The 14,980-nt window shown below is 53.5% G+C and overlaps 2 protein-coding genes and 1 long non-coding RNA gene across 4 annotated transcripts in view; 1 reads left to right on the forward strand and 2 right to left on the reverse strand.

Moving 5' to 3' along the window:
• Positions 1-14,980, reverse strand: part of LOC146895921 (uncharacterized) — a 136,962-nt gene that overhangs the window by 11,427 nt on the left and 110,555 nt on the right. The window lies entirely within an intron of this gene.
• Positions 49-2,690, forward strand: Leng9 (leukocyte receptor cluster member 9). The gene has a single exon (XM_048431741.3). The coding sequence runs from the start codon at positions 1,170-1,172 to the stop codon at positions 2,631-2,633; it is 1,464 nt and encodes a 487-aa protein (XP_048287698.3). The 5' UTR covers positions 49-1,169; the 3' UTR covers positions 2,634-2,690.
• Positions 2,679-14,157, reverse strand: Leng8 (leukocyte receptor cluster member 8). 2 transcript variants are annotated; one of them, XM_048431739.3, is made up of 16 exons: positions 14,000-14,157; positions 12,081-12,173; positions 11,323-11,494; positions 10,871-10,978; positions 9,777-9,887; positions 8,687-8,939; positions 8,333-8,474; positions 7,908-8,111; positions 7,232-7,510; positions 7,003-7,143; positions 6,536-6,821; positions 6,020-6,121; positions 5,866-5,934; positions 5,649-5,778; positions 5,361-5,568; positions 2,679-3,935 (listed from the first exon to the last, which is right to left on the reverse strand). In XM_048431739.3, the coding sequence occupies exons 2-16, from the start codon at positions 12,116-12,118 to the stop codon at positions 3,773-3,775; spliced, it is 2,406 nt and encodes an 801-aa protein (XP_048287696.1). In that variant the 5' UTR covers positions 12,119-12,173; positions 14,000-14,157; the 3' UTR covers positions 2,679-3,772. The 2 variants fall into 2 exon arrangements, with proteins under 2 accessions (XP_048287696.1, XP_085547785.1); XM_085691659.2 differs by lacking the exon at positions 9,777-9,887.

Here is a 14,980-nt window from a genome sequence, read left to right on the forward strand (position 1 = left end):
GGACACAAAGTTAACCCTGAGCCCATAGATGTCCAGATGTTTTAATACCCTAGAGGTGCGGGGCTCTCTAGGCCTATATCATGAACTGAGGGTGGAACCAGATTCTCGAAGGTTCCAGGAAAGGAGGAACCTCTAGTATTTATCACTCGGCTTGAAGAGTGGCTATCTTAGGTCCCTGAAGGGACAAGACCAACTTTCGGAGTCAGAATAAGGTCTTTTGAAGTTTGCAGAGTCATATTGCCAACCCCTAGACAGGAGCAAGACTCGTACCCCACAACTGGGATCAGGTAAAACCATTGAAACTTGGCCAAGGTAAGGCCAACGAGAGGAGGGGCATACGTAAATCATTCAAGTGAGTTGAGACCAAGGTAAGCCACGCTCCCAGGAAATACAGGACGGGACAATCATAAGTAACTTTGCATGGAGCAGGACCAGGAATCACTTTGCTCATAGTGAGGTATGGTATGTAAGACAACCACTGGTATGGGGACTACACACTTTAAGGACCGTCGTGGGCGGAGCCAGGATATTGAACTCCTCCCCGCCCCCCGCGCGCCCCGACACACACAAAGGGCTGTGCACATGTAAATCGTATGCTGTGGAGTAGTGTCCTGAGAAGGACAGGGCACAAGCAAAGTATTTGATTGGCAGCAGGCCCAGATCTCTAAGCCCCACCCCCCACCTTAGGGGACGGAAATATATGTGAATCAGCTGGCAGGAGAGAGGAGGCCTTGCTCCTTTGAGGCCCTGAAAGCGACCGAGTACACATAAAGCGTTTGCATGCGTTGAGAACTGTCTCTTGCCAAAGCCCAGAAAGGGAGGAGCACATGTAAAATAGGTGGATGGGATGGAACTTAGCTCCTTTGAGTTCTTAAGAGGCTCTCGACCCACTAGTTAATTGACTGGTTGGGCGGGACTAGACTCGCTAAGGCCTCTGAGGAGCAGGGCTCACGAAGATCATTTTGGGCGGGGCAAGACCAGGTTCCCAGAGGCTCAGAAGCCAGCTACACGTAAATAAGTTGGGCGGGGCCGGGAGACCAGAGCCGGTGGGACACTACGAGGTCCCGCCTAGTCTCTTGGCTTCCCTCCGTGTGAGGCGGACGGAACTCCTGGTGTCACAGTTGGGGCTCAACGTTGTGGACTGAGGCTGCCCAGTGTGCTGCGGTACCATGGAGGCAGCGGCCGATTCCTCTGAGGCCCCCTCGGTCTGCCGCTTCTTCCTAGAGGGCCGCTGTCGCTTCGGCGCACGCTGCCGTCAGCCACACCCTGGGGCCCCAGGGCCAACTCCTGAGGTCGCGCAGCCAGAGGCTGGATCCAAAAAGCCGGCGCTGCGTACTGCCGCTGACGTCATCCAGCGCATCCGTTGGGATCCGCGACTGGACCCTGCCGAATTTTCGGTGGGCTACACTGACCGCTTCCTGGGCGTGCAGGAAGAGCCCTTCTGCGCCTTCTGCTGGGACGAGCCGCTGGCAGCGCTCGGGCCCGGCGTACTGGCGGTGCCACAGCACCGCATCCGCTACTTCCGCTTCCGCGGCCGCCTGGTGTGGGACCGTGCCTCGCGTACTGACCTCATTTTTGGCTCGGGCTCTGTGGCTGGACGGGGACCCACCATCCTGGACGAACTGGACGACGGGAACGAGCACTGGCCAGCGGTTGCACTAGAAATCCCTGACACAGAGAAGACAGGTGCGACTTTCGAGGGTCAGGACACCCAGGATGGCCCTAAGGAAGGGAGTGGAAACCCGGCAAGAACTAGGCTTGATTCGGGCCTGGAGATACCCGAAGACGGTGGGGCAACCAAAGAGAACAGAACTGGACTTGATTCGGGCCTGGAGATAGCCGAAGACGGTGGGGCAACCAGAGAGACTGTCCTGAATAGGACCACAGAGGCAGGAACACCAGACGCAAGCGGGTGCTTCACAGGAGTAAAGATCTTGAACTCACTAGAGACACCTGGAGCCACTCTACTTCCACAGTCGGAGGCACAGGCCATGGAAGCTCCAGGGCTTTCTGCTGAAGAGATGGGAAGTGAGTGGACTCCAGGGGCTTGGCCTGTTGAAAGAAGGTTCCCTCGTCAGCCCCGGCCCACACATTTTGTGGCACTGATGGCGACAGAGCCTGGGCTTAGGGCAGAAGTGGTCAAGGCCCAAGAGCATCTTGTCCGGATTGCTCCTCCTTGTGCTGCTTTCCTGGTACCTGTACAGGCCCTGCACCTGACAGTGGCCTTGCTGAGGCTGACAGGCCCTGGGGAGGAGGCTGCAGCTACTGGGGCTCTGCGGAGGGCCCTCCTGAAACCAGGGCTTCAGGTACCCTCCCAGCTACAGTTCAAGGACTTAGTTCTTCTAGGTCATCACGTGCTCTGTGCCATGCCTTTCCCCACACTGGCAGGCATGGCCCAAACTCTGAATCAGAGGCTGGAGGCTGAAGGGCTGAGAGTGGTGCAGCCCCCAGGGGGCCTAGAGCCACACCTCACCCTGGCCAAGGTGCCACAGGGATCCCAGGTTTGCATCCCTGAGCTCGAGTTCAGTTTGAACCAGGAGCTAGGAAGACAGTCCTTAGGGAAATTCTGGCTTTGCCGTATGGGCAGAGCAGGACATAGCTACTTGCCCCTGGCTGAGATTTCCCTCAAATGACCAACGTTCCAAACTTCATAGAAGAAACAAGCCAAATAGAAACAATTTCTCTCTCTCTCTCTTTCTCTTTAATTTTTGGTTTCAAGCTTCCAAAATGTACTGTACTCAATGCTCAAGGAGAATGAAGGGAGGGGAGGGGAGAGGTGGGAAGGGGAGGTAGGGAGGCATCTGGAAAAAAAGCAGCCTGACAGTCCAGCTGTTTGCAACCTCATAGCACATCCTCCAGTTACATGGCAGAAGAGGAGGGAGGGGTGAAAAGAAAAGGGGAGAAAGAAGAAAAATAACTTAAACACACACACAGAGGAAAGAGAAGGAAACATGACGTGAGCTGGTGATCCATGAAGGCAGAGGGGAGGAAGGTAGGGAGGGTAACCATTTTACCTGTGTTGAACCAGGGAGCAGGGAGGGAGAAGGAAGAGGAGGGAGGGAAGGGAAAAAAAAATCAGAAGAAACATTGGGGCAGAGGGAGGAAGGGACATGGAGACAACTTAATACAACTTGAGTAAGACGAGGCAGCCCGGCTGGCATGGTCCCGCGAAGGCCCTGGAGTCCTCAGTGCGGTGTGGCGCTGGTCTGGCTGTGTTGGTGGTGCTGGCTGGCATTTCTGGGGTGAGGGGTCGAAGGTGGGGCATAGTCTATAAGCAGCTCCCCTCACCCCAAACACTGAGGCCCCAATAGCTGGGCAACAAGAGTCTATGAAGAGGCAGACGAGGCAATAGGTGTGGCTGGCTGGTGCCCCACTGCAGGCGGGTGCGGGCTGGACGGCCTGTCTTCTTTCTGCTGACCCCCCAACATGGGATGGGTCAGCACGCAGGGTCAGGTGCTGGAGTACGAGCTCGAAAGAGAGAGAGAAAAAACACTGAGACAGCATTAGTGGAGGTGAGAGGTGGACACAGAACCTGTAGCCCCCACCCCGCCCTCCTCCACTATACTCCCAATTATCCCCTGTGAGACAAAAAATAAAAACGTAGAAAAATCTCTGTACAGATCCCCGGTGGGAAACGGGGGTAGGGATGCTGGCTCTTCCTGGAGCCTTCTCCCCACAAATTAATTTACAACCCATGTCCATGGCTCAAAAACAAAATCCGCAAAGGCGGCACTGGGCCACAGCCCTAACCCCGCCCGTGCTCGATGGGTGCTCAGAAGGCTGGCAGCTGCGCCAGGCTGAGGCGGCAGTCCACGCTGGAGTTGTCCGGGCCCGTGTAGGACAGGCCCAAGGGCTCTAGGAAGGCCCGGCAGGCGGCCTCGCCCTCGAAGGCCAGCTCGGCCTGCAGGTAGGAGACGGGCAGCGCAGGGCGGAAGCTACGGAGACAAGAGGAGAAAATGATGAGGCAAGCAGACAAGGGAGGGCCCAAGAGCAGAGAGCAATGCTCCCCATCTGGGCTCCCAGAATTTTCCTCAGCAAGGAACCTCCTGGCTTCTGCAGCCCCTCCCACCCTCCCCATGTCAGCGGCTTGGGGGGGGGCCAGGGATGGGGTTGGTAGCCCCAGTGCCCAGCTGCCCCCCCTTGCCCACACTTACCTGTCCAGGAAGGAGGGGGCAGGAGGGAAAGGGCCCAGATGGCTCCTCTGCTGGCTGAGGGGCTGGAGCCAGACAGAGTAAGTGGTACAAAGGCTTGGAGGGTAGGGACAGTGATACTTCCACCCTCAAGGATGTTTGCACAGAGTGTCACACTCAGCAGTGCTTTCTGGTTGGTACCAAGATGCCCTAATTTTGTACATGCCCTACTAGTTTTGGGGACCCTTTCCTGCAAGCCTTCACAGCCCTTTAACTACTTGGTTTCAAGTATCTGGAACCCAGGTATTCTAGGCCATGACAGGAGCTTGTCTGCCAAGAATGGCTATGCCAAGTTCATAGGAAAGGGGCTGTGAGAATGATGTCAACACAAGCCAGGGCGCTGAGTACTCACAAGGACCATTTGTGCTATGTAGCCAAGGTTGACTAAGAACAGATTAAGAATCACTTGCACCACTGAGGCTTGAGGGCTGCTCATTGGACCATAAAAAGCTGACAGCTCAGTGCCCACTCATCTCACTCCCTTGGGTTGGACTGACTAGAACAAAATCCTAGAACAAGTTTCCTTGGCAGGACCACTACCTTAATAAGAAAATGCTGCTGCTTAGCCTGGCATTCAAGACTCCTTGAGACTCTTGGTAGATATATTTACCAGGGTTTCTCAAACTTAGCAAGACTGGCACACACTGCTGTGGGGCTTTTTGTTGCACAGCATTCCTGGTCTCTACCCACTAGATGGCAGCAGCATGGTGATCATCTCTTCCCGACATGGGCAAGACTCATGCAGTATGATGACCAGAGGGCCTTGAGACACCACCCCCGGTGCCATAGGCCCCAATCACACTGTCCCCAAAAGGCATTTCAAGAGACTGCTAACAATATGAGCCACGCCACCCTTTCTAATAACTATGTCAAGAAGAACAGCAAGTAGCTGCAGGTAAAGGCCCGGAAAAGGGGAAGATAACCCAGGTTTCAAGCTGATGTGAAGAGAGAGGAGTGCAGGGAAGGAGAGGACATGACACCAGGAGCAGTGAGGGAAGAACAGTGGGAGGAAACCTGGAACTGAGCGTGGCTGAGGAGGAAAGCAATGAGGCCAGCAGTGTGAACAGGAGAGTGGGAGGGACTCCAGCAGAGAAGCTGAAGGTTGACCAGGATGTGAAGGAGCGTGGCGGAGCCACAGCACAAAAGGCAGCAGGGTGCAGTGCCACATACGTTTTGATCATGGCCTTGAGGGCAGCCTTGCGCTCCCGGTCTGCAAACTTGTCCACAAGATAGCCAGACATACAAGGTGCGTGGCAATAGAGCCGGAAGAAGCGGTGATAGTTGCCTAGGGCCCACGCTGCCCTCAGTGCCAATGCGTGGGACACACAGGGGTCCGCTTTCAGCTCCCTTGTGAGGTATGCCAGCTCCGTAGTAATGTCTGCACAGGAGATAACTGGAGGTCAGGTGACAGGGTGCCACCTTGGGGATGGCACCCTTCATCTTGGGATGGCCTCTTACCCCCAGAGTTCTTGGTGAAGATGTAGTAGAGAATTCTGTATGCAGTAAATTCACCCACATTGCCTGCCAAGTTTTCCGCATATAGCGACTTGAGTTGCGTCTGGCACTGGTTGAATTCTTCATGGTCACCCTGAGCATGGAGATAGGGGTGTGAAGAACAGGCAAGTACAGGTGGCTTCACAAGAAGGCGCCCCATGGCAGTTGCCTAGCTCCCTACCTTCTCCAAGGCAATGCGGGCATGCGTCTCATACACCTCCACAGTGAACTCAGTGCGGATGCCTTGTACCTGGACAGTGGGAACGAGCAGAGAGTCAGGCTGAGCAGAGCAGGGCAAGATGGCTGACACCAGAGCCCTGCAGCAACTGACTTACCGTGAGGTCCTGCCGAATGGACTTCATCTGCTCACAGGCGAAGGCGTAGTCCTGCTTCTCCTTCCAGTGGGACTTGACCATGCACAGAGACTTCTTCAAAACCTACAGGGAATAGAATCAAGGCTGAGTGTAGAGACAGCTGACAGGTCAAAGTCGCTGTGTTACTGCTCAGTGAGAGCTACAACACAGCCTGTATCAGTGATTCATCACTGCTACGAACAAACAAACCGAGTCAACACACAGCAAGACTGAGTGCCCCATAACTTCCTGTTGACACATAGTGCTGTGCCATGCTGAAGCAGAATAACAGCTGCCTTTGCAAGGCCACCTGGCTCCAGGGTCCCATATGAAACCTTGACTTTGCTTGTAGTAAGGCTGACTGTGGCCAGGCTATGCCCCAAGTGTGAAGAGCCTGCATGCTAGGTTCTTCTCATAGCCAGAGCTGCCACCTCCCTATGTTAGCTCCCTGCCTAATGCCAACACATCCTGGTGGTGGATCTACTGCCTGGGACTTACAGCCACAGGTCGCACAGTTGATGGGTCTGGGGCGCAGGTCAGCCGTAGATAGTGCTTTGTGATGTCAGGACAGGTGCCCACAATCTGTAGCTCCTGCCAGTCAGGGTCAGCGCCACTGCTTTCCAGGTTACTCATCTGCAGCACCAAAGGTTCAAGGCGCAGACGGCGTGAGTGCCCATGCTGAAAGCGGGCTGCCCTCTTTTGCTTCTTAAGCTCACGCTCTGGGTCCTCACACTCGATTGCTGCCATCTTCTTGCGGCTGCGTTTGGTTGGAGCTAGGTCATGCCTGGGGACAAAGCATAAAGGCCAATGTCTTCAGTCACTCTGAAGGCCATCTACCCCACCACCGGTGAGACCCAGCATAAAGGCCAATGTCTTCAGTCACTCTGAAGGCCATCTACCCCACCACCGGTGAGACCCAATCAACTCCCCCTAGGCCTAGGAAAAAAATCCCACCCAAAGCTCACCTCTTTCCTCGCTGCGCCCTGCCTCGGCCCCGATCCATGTGGGCCCCACGACCACCCCGACCCTTGGGAGGTGGGTTCCTGCGGCCTACAGGGTGACACTCATTCCCTGAGTAAGAGCTGTCAGAGTCTGAGTGGGAGTCACTAAATAAGGAAACAGAAAATCAGGCCTGAAGTACAAGGTTTAGGCATCAGCCCCCTCCCAGCTGCCCTCCGGCACAAGCTTGCACACCTCCTCCGGAAGTGACGGGTAGGGGACCTGGATGAAGAGCGTGAACGCGAATCTGTGCTGGAGGAAGAGCTGTTGTCCTTCATGAAGACGTTGCGGTTGCCGAACTTGGCGAAGCTGCTACCCCGGGCTCGGCCAGCACCCCCAGACCCAGGTGTCCCTCGCTGGGATTGGGCACCCCCGCCCCTGGTCACCGAGCCTGCCCCCCTGGGAGGGTGAAGGCTGCTAGGGGCCTCCCACCGTTTCTTCTTGGGGCTCTCAGTCACAGGCTCCCTGGTCAGCCTGAGGACATAGCAGGGCAGGGCATTACCAACCAGCCACCAACCTGCAGAACTACAGACCCCACCCTGTGGCCCAGGGCCACAAAACCTCAGAACGGAGAGGCACTTACCCTGGCAACTCAGCCATTGTGGTGCAGGAAAGGGACAAAGCCCTAGACTGTCTGTGTCCAGGGGATGCTCTTAGCCATAAAGCCACCCATACCTTCCCAGCCAGTCCTGCCCACTCCCTAAAACCCTATCCTTGATCACTCCTGGGCCGTCTACCCTCCCCAAAGGGTCCTGAGATAGAGCTGTCAGCTTTCTGGCTCATTTCTCTCTGAAGCTGCCAGTTTTTGAGGCCCAAGTCCCCAGCCCAGGACCCAGAAGCCCCACTGCCTCATAGTGTCACCCAGACTGACCCAGGCAGAGGCTCTCGGCTCCAGTCGATGGTGTAGGCAGAGCCATCCTGGAGCCGGGCCTGTAGCACCTCCTTGAGCAGCTTCTCTGTCCGGTCCTTGTCCTCTTCTGATTCACAGGCGGTGAAGCACCGCTCAACATATTCCTTCATATCCTGCGGCCAATCGTCCGGCTTCCCAGACAGGTTTCCCCGGCCAGACGGCCCACTGTGAGAATAAGACGGATGAGGGCACTCAGGTGGGAGGACCCTACATTTCGGCAGAATTTTTATTGTAATCTTAGATGGCAGTCCTACACCATACATTCCCAGGGTTCCCTTCACATGAGGCACTCAGAGTGACCCCTAAAGAGGGACCTTGGAGAACAGACACTGAACACAGACACTGAACACAGAGCATGGGTAGGCAGGGATGGGGACGAGAATCACCTATGGTTCTGGGCTTTCTCAGAGCTGGGCTGGGAACTGAAGCTACTGTGTTGACCCTCTGTATTGGAGCTGAAGTTCTGGTTGGTGACAGCAAAGGGCCGCTTCTGGATGTTGAACTTGAGACCTCCAGTCCCAGGGGCTGCTGTGGGAGGACAACGGAGACTGGAGTTAGGTCCTTTCCAGACATTCAAATCGGCCAAGCACTGGAGCAGGTCTCTAGCATGAGCAAATCTGTACCAGAACAGTCTTTTCCTAGACTAGAGTCCATCAGAACACCCTGACAAAGGTCCAGCCACTCTGGGTGGCTCACAAGTAAGCTCCAACTTTCTGACCCCCAAAAGTCTGCTAACTCACGTTTCATGCGGGTCCACAGCTGCTGACCCTTCTTGGGCTTGGCAGGCTCACTGTAGCTGTGTGGCCCATAGGTCTGCCCTGTAGGTGCCCCTGCCTGACTGTGCTGAGTGGCTGGGGCTGTTCCAGGCTGAGGGCCATTGCTTAGACCATGTGTTCCATGCTGAGGGTTTGAGGGCTGAGGGGGCTGGGCTGCAGGGAGCTGCTGAGGGGAAGCCTGGTAGGCCATACTCTCATCCATGCCAGGGACTGGAGGCTGTGGGAAGAAGCAGAGGCTGAAGGCAGCAGGCAGCATCCTGATGCCAGATCACATGGTACTCAGTTCTTAAAGTCACCTTCTTCAGCAATAAGTGCTACAATCTTCTGGGGGCTGCCACTCCATATGATCGGTGATTTCCTGAGGTGTCTATTTTTACTAGCTATCCTTCCCACAACAGAGAGGTCTCAGACTCAAGAGACTGAGCAACTTTCCATAGCCTCAGCTACCGTCAGTGCCAACACTGGGGCCTAACTCTACTAACAGTCACTAATGACACATTCACTAGGGTTCTCTTGAGCACATTAACATGTGACAACACACTTACTCAAGCCTATGACAAGGCTGCATCCTCTCAACTCTGAGGAGCCACTAATGTGTAGAGAACAGTGAAGCAAAGCAAGGACTCAAAGCCAGGTCAATGTACTTCCTATGCTCTAGGATCTTCCACTCCTCTAGACTGCACCAGTTGCAAAGGCAGCATGTTGGGTAGGTATGGGTGTGGGTGTGTGTACACCACTTGCTGTGTATGCAGGGGGCACACTAGCTCCTGAAAAAGTTGTGAGTGCATATGCTGGAGAAAAAGAGAGAAGGCAGACTGCCAAACTACAAACTGCTCCCGCCATCTCCCCAACATTATACCTGGGCCTTGCCCAGCCTCAAGCCCATCCTAGTTTTAAAAGCTAAGCTTTTACATCAGGAGGTGCTTAACAAGAAAGAACAAGCGAGAGGGGAGGGAGCAGATTTGAAATAGTGCAGACCATTTTTGGTTGCAAGTCCCCTCAAAAGCCAGGTTCTTGCTCCCAGCTGACCAGGAGCAGCTAGGCAAAGCATTACCTGGTTCAGAGTCCCTTGGTGCTGGGGAGCCGATGGCTGCTGGGCTGTAGCTGAGCCGTAGGAGCTGGCCATCCCATACTGGGAGGGGGAGCCGTAGCTCTGGTACATGCTCTGCCAAGGCATAGGAGGAGCCGGAGTTAGTCAAGGCTGCTCATGCCTTCGGCCTCCCTTGGAACCATGCTCAACTCAAGAGGCTGTAGACGCCAGGCCCTTGTTCTTTCCACCATACAAATGCACCAAATCATGTATTTTCAAAAAAATCAAAATCAAAAACCTCTTCATTCCACTCGTGCCAGCAACTATAGGTCTTGCTATCAAGTGAGAAGAAGCAGTGAGTGCCAGCATTTCTAATGCATGATTAAAGGACAGACAGGAGATAGGGATAGGCTCACCCCTTTAATCATAGGACTTATGAGCCAGGATGGAGACAGGTGGACTTCCGTGGAGTGTGAGGCAAGCCTAATCTATATAGCTAGTTCCAGGCCAACCAGGGCAACACAGTGAGACCTTATCTTTAAAAAATTAAAATATAAAAAAAAAAAAGCGGCAAGCTTGTTTGGTGATGTATATTCAGGAGGCAGAGGCAGGAGGGGTGGTTGAAATCAACCTGGGCTATATAGAGAATTCTGACTCAAAAAGAAAAACAAATCCCAGGTCTAACAATGTCCACACATAGCTTTACAGCTACAGGTGTAAGTGGGTAACGTCCCACAGTAATTAGCATGTAAGAAAACAAGGCAAAGAAGAGAAGCAGGAATATGACTTGAACAGTTTGTCAGTGGGAGACTCTCTGAAGATGTTCTCTGGGCAGCAAGGAATCTTGAAGTGAGCACAGTAAAATGGGAAGCTGCAGCAGAGCAAAGCACAGGGGACTAGGATATCCTAACGTTCTAGGGTAAGGAGGCAGTGAGGATACGAGCATCAACAGTGGGATGGACCATGGACAAGTCAGATCTTGTGAGACTGGAGCAGGAAGCTGGGATTTACGTTAGGGGATACTGGTAGGTTTCTGAACACTGCTATGTCCATCTTCACCCCCACTAGCCATGCCCCCACACGGACAGAAAGTTCTCACCCAGTAGCCAGGTACTCACCATGGGGTAGTAGTAGCTGTAAGGATAGGCATAATTGTATTGCTGATACCACTGGTAGTACTGTTGTTGCTGCTGCTGCAAAGCTGAGGCTTCTGCCTGAGAGACATACTGTGGAGACAAAAGCATGTACGTTATCTGTCAGAACATGGGAGTCTATGGGCACTACAGTCCCAAGAGGACAAGCCTCTAGTGCGGAAAAGAGATGGAGTCCATGCCTCTACAGTAAGAGTAGGCTTCTGGAAGATGGGGCAAGTCTCCCTCCTTGGATCACTCAGACCCTGGCTGACTCAAAGTTGTTGACTGTTTCCCTTCATCAGATTTAGTTAAGAGGAAAACATATTTACAGTCCGCTAAGGCATGCCATTCTCTGAAAGTCAGCATCCTTCCCATCCTTTCCTCAGCAACAGTCCCACCCCAGCACAGCAGTTCCAAGTCCTGTGTGCCCTTCTCACTTGCGCACTAGCCACAGGACCACTGCTACTGGCTTTTGAGCTGCTGGCAGCCCCTGCTTTGCTGATGCTGGCCAGGGCCTGGCGGGCCTTCTCCCACTCTGGGTTCTCGTGCATAGGAGTTTCCATGCCATTCTCTCTGCTGGCTCCAGCCACCATGCCATACTGAGAAGACCTGCAAAGGTGAGACAGAGTTATGTTCTACTGTATACAAGTAGACAAGGCCTAAGTTCCAGAGCTAAGATCCCTACCTACCAGAGCCATAGCTGAAGCTGGCACATAGCAAGTGCCAAGCAAACAGAAGGTTGACCAGCATACACAAAACTTTATATGACCTACGACCTTAGAAGGACTCAATCTTTTACAAGTCAATGAACTCTGATATGGCCAACTATGGGGGAAAAACAAAACAAAACAAAAAAAAAGGAATTATCAGAAAGACACTAAGAGGGGGCTGGAGAGATGGTCCAGTATTTAAGAGCATTTGCTGGTCTTGCAGATGTTGCAAGTTCAGGTCCCAGCACCTATGTCAAGTGGCTCACAGACACCTATAACTCTAGCTCCAAGGGATCGTATGCCTCTTCTGACCTACATGAGTATGAATTATACATACACACACACAGAGAGCTCAGAGGGGAAGCTTGTCCCTCCACCTTAGCCCCCAGAATGTGGTTTCTTCTTCCAGGCTGTGCAAAGAAGTCCCACTGTATTTTGTTCCTCTTTCCCAGCACAATGGACTGTGTCCCCCAAGTCCTACTAACCAATCCGTGCTGCGCTGATCACCCACGTTGGCCGCCATCTGGACCTTGGGGTGTAGGGAGTGGACCTCGGGAGCCAGACTGCTTTTTCACTGTCTATAAGAAAAAAGATGAGTTAGACCCAAGGAGGAAGAAAGAATGTTGGCTTCATAAAAGGATAGATGAAAAAGACAGAGTATCTCATAGAAAGGAACACTGATAAAGAATGGAAAAGAATCCAAGCATTGTGGCTCATGACTGCAATACCAACACTCTTTTGGGAGTTCAAAGCCTGCCTGGGCTTCATGCTGAAATCCTGTTTCTAAAACCAGTAAAAAGAATCCGAGAATTCCTGCTGTGGAATGAAGAGACTTGAGCATGAAGGGAAGACACTGGACTTCCTAAAATGCAGGATGTAAAAATGAAAGTCAGAGATGATGATGAAATGATCAGAGTGGATGCAAGGGGAAACCAGGCTGAGGTGATGGATGAGGAGACCCAAGTCCTGGGCAGGGAATCCAATGGGAATTCCTAGAGTATTGTTACAGGTTCTAAAGAAGCAGAAAGAAGGCAGGCACTATCCAGTGAGTAAAGTCTTAACTACCCGTGAATAAAGCATTAGCTACCAAGACGTTTGGCAACAGGGAAGTTTCTGGGGACACATGGAGGAGCATGGAGCTGAGACTGGGAGAACACTGGAGAACAAAGCAAAGTTTCCAAAGAGAAATGAAATCTCAGGATGTCTCACTAAAGAACTGCAGAAAGTGGAGGTGGGGGAGGCTCTCCTTATGTGAAGTCACTGGCTGTCAGCACCTGAATCAATGAAGAGAAGCCAGAGGGCAGAGACTTGCATGAGATGTTCCTGGGAGCAGGAGCTAGTGTGGGAGAAACAAGAGGCAATCCTTTGGGTACAATGTCTGCAGATAAAGTTTTCAGGGTGCTGCGGGAGGCCCACAATTTTCTTAAGAAACCATTAGGGGTGAAGGGTGGGATGACAGAAGCATGAAGGACTGCCTTGGGGGTCAGGACTTGAGGGACCCAAACAACAGAATTTACAGCAAAGAAGCCCACGAAGAACCAGAAAGCTTGCAGAAAGCCTTAGGGGCAATGACAGGCCTCAAAGACATTAAGAAAAAAGAAAAAAAAAGACAGGGCCGGGCAGTGGTGGCACACGCCTTTAATTCCAGCACTCGGGAGGCGGCGGAGGCAGGGGAATCCCTGTGAGTTTGAGGCCAGCCTGGTCTACAAGAGCTAGTTCCAGGACAGCTAGGACTGTTAAACAGGGAAACCATGTCTCGAAAAACCAAAAAAAAAAAAAAAAAGAAAGAAAGAAAAGAAAAGAAAGAAAGAAAAGAAAAAACAGACAGACCATTGGGTGGAGTCAAGGGGTCGGTCGAAAGTAGGGTAGCGAGTGGGAGACCCTGGGAGTACTAACTGGTATTGGGAGTGAGGCCTAGGGGGCAGGGATCTGACGGACGAGGACAACATGGACTCTATGCACCTGGCTGTCCCGCAGGCATGGGGTCCACGACACCAGGTGGAGATGGAGGCCACCCTGAGCCCAAGCCTCCTTTATCCCCGCGGTCCGCCACCAGCCAGGCCGTGCCTGCGCACCAAGCCGCGAGGATGGTCTCTCTGGGTTGCCCAGGGCAACACGGCGGCCGGCGTAACAGCGGGTCAATGGGGCCGCGAGGGGAGCGCCTAGTGTACTAGGGTCCGCAGCGTTCCCAGGGACAGTGGCAAAGCGGAAGCGCGTGCGCACGCGCAGTGTTGCCTGTCGCGCGCACACAAACCCCGGGCGCATGCGCGGACGGCCACACCCTTCACAGACGCTGGGAGCGGCGTCGGTTAGCCCGACCAAGCAGGCCCGGGCTCGCCGAGCGCGGAGCCGGAAGGAGTCCCTGTGCTCTCCCGCCAGTCCGCCCGCCAGTCCTCACACTCACCAGGACCTCTTGCTCCCGGAGTTCGTTACCGGTGGTCCAAGGCGAATACACGACACCCGCGATAGCGCTCGGTCACCGGCAAGCTCTTCTGGGGCTGGAACGTCCTGACCGCGGCGTGATGGCGTCACCCGGACGTCTGTACCCGCCCCGTGTCGCGTACAGCCAATGGATGTCACCGCTCGCTTTGAACCACCCTCCACCTATCCCGCCTACGCAATTGCGTGTGGGCGTTATCAGCAAGCTGGGAGCTGGGTGTGGACGGTGGCCCCATGGGGACAAGCGCCGCAGGCTCTCCCATATAGAAGCATTAGCCGTAAATTGTAAACTATAGGGACGGGAGTTTTGAGGCTGCGCAGAGCGCTGTGACGTTTAAAAAAAAAAAGCAGTGAATAAGTGATGAGAATGAATCTTCCCCCAATAGGCTTGTTTAGTGAATAAACCTGGAATAGCACAGCTGGAGTGAGCAACAGTGAGTGAGACCCCAAGGAAGCAGGAAACACGCGTCGCTTGAGGAGTAACCAATTGGCTGTGACGCTGGAAAGGTAGCCGGGGTAGAAGAATGTGGAGGGAGAGGTTTGCGGAACCTACAAGTATGTGCTTATGTGCTGATCAGGCTGGCCCGGAACTCAAGGAGATCCGCCTCCCTCCTATGGGATTAAAATTGTAGGCCATCACGCCCGGCCACAATAGGGTTTTCTTTTCTATTCTGTTCTTTTGCTTTCTTTCTCTTTTTCTTTTGGTTTTGGGAGACAGGGTTTCTCTGTAGCTTTGGAGCCTGTCCAGGAAGTCGCACTGTGGACCAGGCTGGCCTCCAACTCACAGAGATCCGCCTGCTCCTGCCTCCCAAGTGCTGGGATTAAAGCCATACACCACCACCGCCCGGCCCAGTAGACTTTTCTTAAAGCTCATTGTTTACACCAGAAATGATTGAATCATGCCGTTCAATTAGGGATACCTGTTAAAATAATAACCCAGCTTCTA

Source organism: Myodes glareolus, chromosome 1 (assembly GCF_982192425.1).
Source record: "Myodes glareolus chromosome 1, mMyoGla1.1, whole genome shotgun sequence".
In the NCBI taxonomy this organism is placed as follows: Eukaryota; Metazoa; Chordata; class Mammalia; order Rodentia; family Cricetidae; genus Myodes; species Myodes glareolus.

What these genes read in the sequence shown, in the direction of transcription:
- Leng9 (XM_048431741.3), top strand. Translation starts at nt 1,170, where the DNA reads ATGGAGGCAGCGGCCGATTCCTCTGAGGCCCCCTCGGTCTGCCGCTTC.
- Leng8 (XM_048431739.3), bottom strand. Translation starts at nt 12,118, where the DNA reads ATGGCGGCCAACGTGGGTGATCAGCGCAGCACGGATTG. An exon ending in AGCCGAGAGCCTCTGCCTGG is followed by an intron (nt 7,511 to 7,907) that starts GTCAGTCTGGGT and finishes CTATGTCCTCAG; the next exon opens with GCTGACCAGGGAGCCTGTGA. An exon ending in CCATTCGGCAGGACCTCACG is followed by an intron (nt 5,935 to 6,019) that starts GTAAGTCAGTTG and finishes CCCACTGTCCAG; the next exon opens with GTACAAGGCATCCGCACTGA.